Below are 12,288 nucleotides of genomic sequence, written 5' to 3' on the forward strand. Positions count from 1 at the left end.
ATCCATCCATCCACCTACCCACCCATTACCCACCTACTCATCTGTCCACCCATCCATCCACCCACTCATCCATTACCCACCTTCTGATCTGTCTACACATCCATCTACCTATCCATCCATCCACCCATCTATCCACCCACCCATCCATCCACTATGCACCTATTCATCCATCCATCTATCCATCCATCCGTTCGTTCATCCTACCAACCCACCTACTCATCCATCCATCCATCCATCCATCCATCCATCCATCCATCCACCCATTCATCCTAACAACCCACCTACTCATCCATCCCTGCATCCATTCATCCTTCTACCCCTTACCCATTCATCCATCTATCAATATTCAGGTTTCCATTTTTAGTACTGTAAGATAAACTCCTGCTCAGGCCAAAGCCTTCTGCACCTGGACGCAGGACCCTGACCGGGAACTGGGACCAGCAAGTCAGGGAGGGGAGGGGAGGGTCCACGGAGGCCCTGTGCTGGGTAGAGGTTACTACAGAGCGGCCAGGCCTTTAGCTTGCTTTTGCTCTTCAGCATTCAGGAAGGATCGGGGAAGGCGCAGTTATCTCTGCCTTATTCCCAAGCCTCTCGGGGAGGGCAGGGAGGGTGAAGCCAGGCTGCCAAGGACAGACACAGGGAGCCAGGCCTGGGGGCGGACGTGCACTGTGAAAGGCGCACCTGCTGCGAGCCAGCTGCTTCCTGATCGCTCTGCTCCAAAACAACCCCAGGAGCTCATTATCCTCACTTTTGAAGAAAGGGATACCGAGGCAGGGGAGGTGGTGGGGATGGCCCAGAGGGTGGCAGCCACAGCGTGGAGTGTGGGGTAGTGGTGTCCACTGGCAGCGCCTGCCCTCAGAGATGTGCGAGCCCAGGAAATGCCAGCCTCCAGAGGGGACCGTGACCAAGAAGAGAAATCTCAGCCGGGCTCACGCCCGCGATCCTAGCTACTCAGGAAGCTGAGCTCCGAGGATCACAGCTCCCAGCCAGCCCAGGCAGGAAAGCCCAAAGTCATGGAGACCCTTATCTCCAGTTAACCATCATAAAAGCAGGGAGTGGCGGGGCCCACGTAGTAGAGTGTCAGTGCAAAAAGCTGAAGGACCGGGCCAGAGAGCGTGGGCGCTTCCTTCTGGAAGCGGGGCCTCTGGGCAGGTCTCCAGGGCCTCCCAGAACTCTGGAATCCGGGGCCTCCAGCCCCGGGGCGGCTCTCGGGGCTGTCCACCTCCCGGCCTGCACTCACATGGACTCCAGCAACCGCATGTACTGCTCATCGCCCCGGCCGCCCTCCACCTCGTGGTCCAGCTTCAGGATGATCTCGTTTTCGAACTGCGGAGGGAGATGGGTGGACAGGAGCGTTACAAGGCCAGCCAATGCGTGGAGAACAGCCCCCCCCCCCCCGTGTGTAGTGCAGGCCTCTCAGGAGTCCCAGAGGGCCCAGAGACTACAGAAGAGCCAGGAGGAGAGAGAGAAGGGAGAGGGAAGGGAGGGAGGGAGAGACAGAGACCGAGAGCCCCTTGGGCTTGCTTTCCACGGCTGGGGAGAAGTGGGAAAGGGAAGGGAATTCTAATGACATGCAAAGGCCCCGGGGCGGGTGGCAGGGGGGCATCTTCAGGCAAGGGCCTGATATCCTGAGTAGCCATCAGTCACCCCAGTCTGTCTCTCTCCATCCCCTGGAGGCCACGCCGACCCTCATCCTCCATCCACGGGGTCACGTGGGCGGAGGACACGTGGGAGGCTCCGAGTGTGGCACCCCTCCCCCACCTCCCAGACCTCGGGTCTGGGTGCTGTGCAAGAGCTGGGGCCGGGCGGCCTGCCTGCCGGTCCCTCCTCGCCCTGGCCCGTCCAGCCAGGACATCACCTCCCTATCATGGACACTTTCCGCCCCAGGCTGTGGTGGGAGGGTCTGTCACAGAACCCGAACGCTGCGGGGAGGGGCGGCTCTGGCCTCTGGGCGGTGGCGTGCACACGTAGCATGTGTCTGTGTGTGTGCGTGCGTGTGCCTGTGTATGTGCGTGTGCCTGTGTATGTGTGCGTGTGGAGGGGATCAGCACCCACAGCGAGTTGTTACAAGGGGCAGGGCCCCCCAGGAAGCATAGAGTGTGAGTGGGCCCACAGAACCTTCTGGAAGGCCACTGGGGGAGGGGAGCTGAGCTTGGGGGGGAGGGTGGCTCCCCGGGAGGGGCTGGCACAGGATAGGAGCCGGCGTATCTCTAGGGGTGGAGGGGTGGGAAGTGAGCGTTTGTCTGGGGTCACAAAGCAGCCGGGAGGGAAATTGCAGGGTGCCACAGAAGACCAGAGCAGAGGCCAAGCCAGGCTCAGGAGGAGAGCCAGCATCTCTGCTGAGGGCGGCCCAAAGGGGCGTGGGGCTGGGGGCTGGGGACTGGCCGTGACCATGGGGGGGCTGGGCTGGGACTGGCCGTGACCATGGGGGGGACTGGGGGCTGGGGACTGGCCATGACCATGGGGGGGGCTGGGGACTGGCCATGACCGTGGTGGGGCTGGGCTGGGTGGGGACTGGCCGTGACCATGGGGGGGCCTGGGCTGGGGACTGGCCGTGTCTGTGGGGGGCTGTGCTGTGCTGTGCTGGGCTCTGGGGACTGGCCGTGTCTGTGGGGGGCTGTGCTGGGCTGGGCTCTGGGGGCTGGCCGTGTCTGTGGGGGCTGTGCTGGGCTGGGCTGGGCTCTGGGGACTGGTCGTGTCTGTGGGGGGCTGGGCTGGGCTCTGGGGGCTGGCCGTGTCTGTGGGGGGCTGTGCTGTGCTGGGCTGGGCTCTGGGGACTGACTGTGACCGTGTCTGTGGGGGGCTGTGCTGTGCTGGGCTCTGGGGACTGGCCGTGTCTGTGGGGGGCTGTGCTGGGCTGGGCTCTGGGGGCTGGCCGTGTTTGTGGGGGCTGTGCTGTGCTGTGCTGGGCTCTGGGGGCTGGCCGTGTCTGTGGGGGGCTGTGCTGTGCTGGGCTGGGCTCTGGGGACTGGCCGTGTCTGTGGGGGCTGTGCTGTGCTGGGCTGGGCTCTGGGGACTGGCCGTGTCTGAGGGGGGCTGTGCTGGGCTGGGCTCTGGGGGCTGGCCGTGTCTGAGGGGGGCTGTGCTGGGCTGGGCTCTGGGGGCTGGCCGTGTCTGTGGGGGGCTGTGCTGTGCTGGGCTCTGGGGGCTGGCCGTGTCTGTGGGGGGCTGTGCTGTGCTGGGCTCTGGGGGCTGGCCGTGTCTGTGCTGTGCTGTGCTGGGCTGGGCTCTGGGGGCTGGCCGTGTCTGTGGGGGGCTGTGCTGTGCTGGGCTGGGGACTGGCCGTGTCTGTGGGGGGCTGTGCTGTGCTGGGCTGGGCTCTGGGGACTGGCCGTGTCTGAGGGGGGCTGTGCTGGGCTGGGCTCTGGGGACTGGCCGTGTCTGTGGGGGGCTGTGCTGGGCTGGGCTCTGGGGGCTGGCCGTGTCTGTGGGGGCTGTGCTGGGCTGGGCTCTGGGGGCTGGCCGTGACCGTGGGGAGGGTGGTGCACCACTCCCTGGCCCGCGCTCCCCAGCTCCGGCCCTGCCTTCCGGGGGAAGTTCAGGCAGAAGGCTGGAGGCGTCCCCATGGGGCAGCGGGGCCCGCGCGGCCTCCTCCTGTACCTTTTTGAAGTCGCCGCTCCTCTGGAACTCGCACAGCATCATGTCGAAGAAGATGGGGACGGTGGCTTTCCGGAGCTCGGCCTCGGGGATGAGCGTCATCTCCAGGATGGGCCCCACCATGCCGGGGATGAAGCAGATCTTGTTCTGGCCTGGGGGGGGGGGGGGGAGGGGGGGACTCGCAAGGCTGCAGGGGTGCAGCTCTTCTGTGGCCGGGGCAGGGGAGGGGGCGAGCAGAGCCAGGGGGTCACGTGGTCACCACACGGTTCACTCTGTGAACATCAGCTGCTGCTAGCGTGCCAAGCACCGTCACAAACCAGCCCAACACCCGATGCGCACCTGCCATGCCCTGCGCCCAGCTCTGGCTGGGGTGAGTGCACGTACACACGCACATACAGACATGCACACAGACACAGACACAATCAGAGATGTATACACACCCACAGATACATGTCACATGCACACAGACACATGATACACACAGAACCACCCAGACACAGACACACACAGACATACACACATATGTACAGACACACAACATACACACAGATACACAGACACACAGACACACACGTCTAGACGTGTCCAGACACTCCCCAGAAGACTGTTAAATCATCTCCTAGCCTGCGAGCACAGTCTGGCAATTAGCTTCTTTCTAATCACAGGCTGCTCAAGTCTTCCCTGAAAAGATGATGATACTGGTTGATCATCCTCACCACGGCAGCCTGATTGCGCGTGGAATTAAAGCAGAGCCTGAAGAACGAACCTGCTTCATGATTTACTCATTATGGGAAGCCTGGGTACACAGTCGGCCCTTTAAAAATAATCCACAACCAACCCCTTGGGGAAAGCACCGCTCATGAGGACGCTGGGTGGGGACCGACGCAGGCTCCCCTGGCCTCTCTGTTCATGAGGACGCTGGGCGGGGGGGGGGGTGATGCAGGCCCCCCTGGCCTCTCTGTTCATGAGGACGCTGGGCGGGGGACCGACGCAGGCTCCCCTGGCCTCTCTGTTCATGAGGACGCTGGGCGGGGGGGGGACCGACGCAGGCCCCCCTGGCCTCTCTGGTCATGAGGACGCTGGGCGGGGGGGGGGGGCGATGCAGGCCCCCCTGGCCTCTCTGTTCATGCAGACGCTGGGCGGGGGGGGGGGCGACGCAGGCTCCCCTGGCCTCTCTGTTCAGGAGGACGCTGGGCGGGGACCGACGCAGGCTCCCCTGGCCTCTCTGTTCAGGAGGACGCTGGGCGGGGACCGACGCAGGCCCCCCTGGCCTCTCTGTTCATGTGGACGCTGGGCGGGGGATCAACGCAGGCCCCCCTGGCCTCTCTGTTCAGGAGGATGTTGAGTGGGGGGGTGGGGGGACCGACGCAGGCCCCCCTGGCCTCTCTGTTCATGTGGACGCTGGGCGGGGGGGGGCGATGCAGGCCCCCCTGGCCTCTCTGTTCATGCAGACGCTGGGCGGGGGATCAACGCAGGCTCCCCTGGCCTCTCTGTTCATGCAGACGCTGGGCGGGGGTGGGGGGACCGACGCAGGCCCCCCTGGCCTCCGCTCGGGCAGTGGTCAGCTGTCGACCTCGAGTGAGCCCCTGCACCCCTCCAAGCTCACTGCCACGCCAGCTCCACGCTCCAGGGCTGCGTGAGACTGCTTCTAAGTTCGGGGTGTAGCAGAACTCCGCTGTCATGGCTAACCCAAAGCTTTAATGGAAGGAGGCCGGCGGCGCGAACGCATGCCCCTGTCCCGGTGGCGTCAAGGTGGCTGCTGCCTGCCCAGCTGTCTCGCTGTTTTCCCAGAAAGGAAGAGGGGAAGGACGATGCGCAGGGCCCCCCTGCCGGGCCCGTCCTCTCTGCCTTGTCTGTGTCTCTCCGTGTCTGTCTGTGTTCTGTCTGTCTCTGTTTTGGTGGCACTGGTTGAACTCAGGGTCTCACATTTGTGAGGCTCTGCCACTTGAGCAACACCCACAGCCCACGTACTCGTTAGCTCATTTCCAGATAGGTCTCCTGCTTTGCCTAGGCCAGCCTCTAGCCGGGGTCCTCTCTCAGGCCTGGTCTGCTGCAATGCCTAGGACCTGTCCCCAGCAAACCACCAGGCCTAGGTAGGAGGGCAGGGAAGCCGTTGTAATAGGCTCTGGCTCCGTTTGAGGAGAACAGGTCCAGTTTCAGCCAATTTACTTATCGTGCATGAATTTTTTTATTGGCCCACAGCTGAAAATAAACGTTTGAAAAACGCCGGGCAATGCGATATGCAAAGGGCGCTTCCTGCTTGGCTGTGCCCGAGTCTGTGCAGGTGGGTGTTCAGTCCAGCCTCCCATGCATCCGCACAGCTGGAGCACAGGAAGGCCTGCCAGCACTAACCTATACCTGAGCAAAACCGCGTGAGTGCAACGCTGCGTGATGAAGGACACGCAGAGAAGAGCAAGCTGCCGGGAACCACGGGAGACAAAGGAGGCCCAGCTCCCAGTCACAGAGTGCCCTGCCGGGAGAGGGGGCAGGGAAAGGAGAGCAGTGCAGGGATCCACAGGCCACGCAGGCCACCAAAGACCACACAGGCCACAAAGACCACATAGCCCATGAAAAGCCACAAGCCACTCAGACCACCAAAGACCACACAGACCACCAATGACCACGCAAGACCACAAAGACCACGCAGACCACCAATGACCACGCAAGACCACAAAGACCACGCAGACCACCAATGACCACGCAAGACCACAAAGACCACGCAGGCCACCAACAACCATGCTGACCACCAATGACCACGCAGATCACCAAAGACCACACAGACCACCAACGACCACGCTGACCACCAATGACCACGCGATCACCAAAGACCACACAGACCACCAAAGACCACACAGACCACCAATGACCATGCAGATCACCAAAGACCACAAGACCACACAGCCCATGAAGAGCCACAGACCACGCAGGCCACTGCAGCTGGTGGGCCCCTCCTGGCTTGCTGAGTGGAGCAGGCATGCTGGAAAGTGAACTGCATCTGAACCTCTCCCTTCCACTGAACACCTTCAAATAGTTCACATCCCTATTCACAAATGTAAAAGACATGCTCAAAACCAGTTTCCTGGCTTCTTTTGAAAAACTGGAAGATATGAGGATGAGCAGGCTGGCAGTCCAATGGGACGGGGCCGCCACAGACAGTGGCCACGGCGGCCACGGTGGGGACGTGTCCGTGTCTCCGTGCTCAGGCTCTTCCTCCCAATTGCTACGCAATCATAAGCGATGCATACATTACTTCTTACGGAAGGACACAGAGGACAGACACAAATGCTTTTCTGGTCTCCCTCCCTGGGGACATTCGTCAGTGTCAGGAGAATCCGATTGTCACACTCGGAGGACCACTGGCATCTTAGAGGCCGGGGCCAGCTCAGCACCACAGCCACAAACGATCCGCCGATTACCCTACCCCAGGGGTGGACAACCTGCCCCACGCATCCCATGCCCGCCTGGGCTTCCTGCGGTCTTGGGGATGCAGGCCGCACGCAGCTTTGATGAGGAGAGAACCAGAGCGGCAGCGGATGGGGTGGGGGGTGTTGCAGCCCCCATGGCTCCCCTGCGGGGGTCTTGCCCTCTGACCTCACCAGCTCCTCTTCAGAAGGTGCGTTTGGGCCCAGAGATGCCAGATCTCCTGGCTGGTGGCCTCACAGCTCTTACAAAACAGGGTGTGGGCCGTGGCCGAGATGTGGGCTGTCTGTCCTGCACCCAGGTCCTCAAGGTCCGCTTTGGACTTTGTGAGCCCTGCCGATCAGCACACATGCTGAGCCGACATGAGGGGCTTGCCAGCCACGCAGAACCCAGACGCAGAATCTGCCCTGTGCTGCTTCCCACAGAGTGGCCAGGCCTTGCTGACAAGGACGCCCAAGCGCTGCCCAGAAAACCCACGGGGGACTGGCAGACCCAAGAGGTCAGAGGAAGCGAAGCCCGGGACTGGTAATGGAGAGAGACAGGCACAGACCCTGCAGATGTCTACGGAAGAGGCCAACAGCCATGCCAGAACAGAGACCCGCACACCAGAGAGACCAAAAGCCAGAGTTAGAACTTCATTCTTCACTGTGTCCCCCAATCCATTTATCCACCCACCCACCATCCATCACCTACCTACTCCTCCATCACCCATCCAATATCCACCCATCCACCCACCCACTTATCCATTTATCCACCCACCCATTCCTCCATCATCCATCCATTCATTCAACATCCATCCATCCAGCCACCCATTTATCCATCCATTCATTCATCTAGCACCTATCCATCCACCTGTCCACCCATTTATCCACCCATCTATCCATCCACCCACCCACCCATCCATCATCTATCCATCTACCCATCCATCATCCATTTATTCACCCACCCACCCATCCATCCATCCATCCATCCATCCACTGTCCACACCCACACATTTATCTATCCATCCACCTGTCCATCCAGCACATGTTTACGGAGCAGGATTTGGGTTGTGGACGCGGTTGGTGGCTCCTGTCTTTGTGGAGGGCTTCCCGCTTTGAGTTCTTCCTCAGTGAAAGGAGGGGAGTTTCCCCTGCCCACGAGCATCCTGTGATGCCCAGGACATGTTTCCCTGGTGCTGTCCCTTCCTCTCTTACAGCTCCTTTGACGTCTCGACCCCTGAGAAGCAGGCTCCCCTCTGCTTGGGCAGTGGGAAGGGTGGATCCGCTCCCTCAGACTACTGTCTGGCATTATTAAGGGCCGGCTGCCTCCCATACCCTGAAATTCCCAGATCCCAGCGCCCTCTGATGGAAGTCTTTGGGAAGCATGTGTGTGTGGGTGTGTGAATGTGTGTGTGGGTGTGAGATTGTGCGTGTGTGTATGGGTATGTGTGATTGTGTATGTGTGTGTGGGTGTGATTGTGTGTGTGGGTGTGTGATTGTGTGTGTGGGTGTGTGATTGTGTGTGTGGGTGTGTGATTGTGTATGTGTATGTGATTGTGCATGTGTGTGTGGGTGTGTGATTGTGTGTGTGGGGGTGTGATTGTGCATGTGTGTGTGATTGTGTATGTGTGTGGGTGTATGATTGTGTATGTATGTGATTGTGTGTGTGTGTGATTGTGCATGTGTGATTGTGCATGTGTATGTGGTTGTACATGTGTGATTGTGTATGTGGGTGTGATTGTGCGTGTGTGTGTGTGTGCATGTGTGTGTGATTGTGCATGTGTATGATTGTGTGTGTGAGATTGTGCATGTGTGCGGGTGGTTGTACATATGTGTGATTGTGTGTGTGTGATTGTGCATGTGTGTGTGTGGTTGTGTATGTGTGTGTGTGTGTGGGTGGTTGTACATATGTGATTGTATGTGTGTGATTGTGCATGTGGGTGTGGGTGTGTGATTGTGTGTGTGTGATTGTGCATGTGTGTGTGGGTGTGATTGTGTGTGTGCGTGTGTGTGTGTGTGTGTGTGATTGTATATGTGTGTGATTGTGCATGTGTGTGTGATTGTGTGAGATTGTGCATGTATGTGGGTGGTTGTACATATGTGATTGTGTGTGTGATTGTGCATGTGTGTGTGGGTGTGATTGTGTGTGTGCGTGTGTGGGTGTGTGTGGGTGTGTGATTGTATATGTGTGTGATTGTGCATGTGTGTGTGATTGTGTGAGATTGTGCATGTATGTGGGTGGTTGTACATATGTGATTGTGTGTGTGATTGTGCATGTGTGTGTGGGTGTGATTGTGTGTGTGCGTGTGTGGGTGTGTGGGTGTGTGATTGTATATGTGTGATTGTGCATGTGTGTGTGATTGTGTGAGATTGTGCATGTGTGTATGATTGTGTGAGATTGTGCATGTATGTGGGTGGTTGTACATATGTGATTGTGTGTGTGATTGTGCATGTGTGTGTGGGTGTGATTGTGTGTGTGCGTGTGTGGGTGTGTGTGGGTGTGTGATTGTATGTGTGTGATTGTGTGTGTGGGTGTGTGATTGTGTATGTGTATGTGATTGTGCATGTGTGTGTGGGTGTGTGATTGTGTGTGTGGGGGTGTGATTGTGCATGTGTGTGTGATTGTGTATGTGTGTGGGTGTATGATTGTGTATGTATGTGATTGTGTGTGTGTGTGATTGTGCATGTGTGATTGTGCATGTGTATGTGGTTGTACATGTGTGATTGTGTATGTGGGTGTGATTGTGCGTGTGTGTGTGTGTGCATGTGTGTGTGATTGTGCATGTGTATGATTGTGTGTGTGAGATTGTGCATGTGTGCGGGTGGTTGTACATATGTGTGATTGTGTGTGTGTGATTGTGCATGTGTGTGTGTGGTTGTGTATGTGTGTGTGTGTGTGGGTGGTTGTACATATGTGATTGTATGTGTGTGATTGTGCATGTGGGTGTGGGTGTGTGATTGTGTGTGTGTGATTGTGCATGTGTGTGTGGGTGTGATTGTGTGTGTGCGTGTGTGTGTGTGTGTGTGTGTGATTGTATATGTGTGTGATTGTGCATGTGTGTGTGATTGTGTGAGATTGTGCATGTATGTGGGTGGTTGTACATATGTGATTGTGTGTGTGATTGTGCATGTGTGTGTGGGTGTGATTGTGTGTGTGCGTGTGTGGGTGTGTGTGGGTGTGTGATTGTATATGTGTGTGATTGTGCATGTGTGTGTGATTGTGTGAGATTGTGCATGTATGTGGGTGGTTGTACATATGTGATTGTGTGTGTGATTGTGCATGTGTGTGTGGGTGTGATTGTGTGTGTGCGTGTGTGGGTGTGTGGGTGTGTGATTGTATATGTGTGATTGTGCATGTGTGTGTGATTGTGTGAGATTGTGCATGTGTGTATGATTGTGTGAGATTGTGCATGTATGTGGGTGGTTGTACATATGTGATTGTGTGTGTGATTGTGCATGTGTGTGTGGGTGTGATTGTGTGTGTGCGTGTGTGGGTGTGTGTGGGTGTGTGATTGTATATGTGTGTGATTGTGCATGTGTGTGTGATTGTGTGAGATTGTGCATGTATGTGGGTGGTTGTACATATGTGATTGTGTGTGTGATTGTGCATGTGTGTGTGGGTGTGATTGTGTGTGTGCGTGTGTGGGTGTGTGGGTGTGTGATTGTATATGTGTGATTGTGCATGTGTGTGTGATTGTGTGAGATTGTGCATGTGTGTATGATTGTGTGAGATTGTGCATGTATGTGGGTGGTTGTACATATGTGATTGTGTGTGTGATTGTGCATGTGTGTGTGGGTGTGATTGTGTGTGTGCGTGTGTGTGTGTGTGTGGGTGTGTGATTGTATATGTGTGTGATTGTGCATGTGTGTGTGATTGTGTGAGATTGTGCATGTATGTGGGTGGTTGTACATATGTGATTGTGTGTGTGATTGTGCATGTGTGTGTGGGTGTGATTGTGTGTGTGCGTGTGTGGGTATGTGGGTGTGTGATTGTATATGTGTGATTGTGCATGTGTGTGTGATTGTGTGAGATTGTGCATGTATGTGGGTGGTTGTACATATGTGATTGTGTGTGTGATTGTGCATGTGTGTGTGGGTGTGATTGTGTGTGTGCGTGTGTGGGTGTGTGGGTGTGTGATTGTATATGTGTGTGATTGTGCATGTGTGTGTGATTGTGTGAGATTGTGCATGTGTGTGATTGTGTGAGATTGTGCATGTATGTGGTGGTTGTACATATGTGATTGTGTGTGTGATTGTGCATGTGTGTGTGTGTCTGTGTCCTTCTGGACACGGTAGCTACTCACCCAGCTTGTACCACATGTCACGGATGGAGAAGCCAATCAATCGCCTCATGTCGCCGTACCTACAAAGGGGAAGAACTCTGGCTTGGGTCTCATCGCCGAGCATCTGAGACCCCTGCCTCCCCGGAGCTGGGGCACAACCTACTTGCTCAGGATTTTGTTGTACTTGGCGTGGGAGAACTGCTCCAGCTGCAGAGAATCCTGCGTGATGAAAGCCACCGCCAGATGAAAATAATTGTTCCACAGCTGGAAGGAGAGGGGAGGGACAGTCAGGGCACAGCCGTGGGAGGCCAGGGTGGGGAGGCCTCCGAGACACTGGCTGTGTGAATAACCAACAAGTGCGGCAGGAGACAGGGGTGGAGCCAGCCCGGCTGTGTCTCTGCGATTTCCTAATGGGCACTGGCTCTGGGCAGGCTGGCCCACGGCGGGATGATGGGTGGATCTCCAGGCGCTGTCCACGTCCCCCCGGCCTCACCCGTGGAGTCTGGACCGGGTCCCAAGGGTGGTGGACGGGGGTGAGGATCTGGGGACTGGCAGCCTCTCCGGAGGGTTCCCCGTCCTCGCGGGAGCCCATCCTGTCCCAGCACCCTGCCCCTCCTCCCTCCCACCACCCGCAGCCACGCCACCTGGGCCCAGCCCAGACCTGGGAACCGCCCCCATGGGTGGGGCCAGGACTCTGTGCTAACAGGAAGCTGTCCTGTGGCTCTGGCTCTCCTGCTGGCCAGAAGTCCCTCAGGCCCAGCTCCCGGGACCACGGCCACTGGCCTCCATCTGACTGGCCATGCTGACACGAGACTGGAGCGACACCGATCCACATCGAGAAGCCACCAGGCCTCGGAGCGCCTGCCGGCTAGATGGGGAAGACCCCGGGGCTCCGTCCCGCACACAAGGCCAGGAGACCCCGGGCTCCGTCCCGCACAGGGCTGCGTGCAGAGGGCCGGCCGTGGTGACAGCACAGAGGGCCGGCTGCTGCCCTTTCGATTTCTGTG

At 57.9% G+C, this 12,288-nt stretch overlaps 1 protein-coding gene across 1 annotated transcript in view; it reads right to left on the reverse strand.

Moving 5' to 3' along the window:
* Window positions 1-12,288, reverse strand: part of LOC138811510 (dedicator of cytokinesis protein 2-like) — a 138,770-nt gene that overhangs the window by 21,550 nt on the left and 104,932 nt on the right. Inside the window, 4 exon segments of the mRNA XM_069999212.1 lie at window positions 1,241-1,326; window positions 3,601-3,749; window positions 11,303-11,361; window positions 11,445-11,545. Coding sequence (XP_069855313.1) covers window positions 1,241-1,326; window positions 3,601-3,749; window positions 11,303-11,361; window positions 11,445-11,545 — 395 coding nt within the window.

This window comes from Dipodomys merriami, unplaced genomic scaffold, assembly GCF_024711535.1.
Source record: "Dipodomys merriami isolate MVZ:Mamm:240054 unplaced genomic scaffold, mDipMer1.0.p SCAF_533, whole genome shotgun sequence".
Classification (NCBI taxonomy): domain Eukaryota; kingdom Metazoa; phylum Chordata; class Mammalia; order Rodentia; family Heteromyidae; genus Dipodomys; species Dipodomys merriami.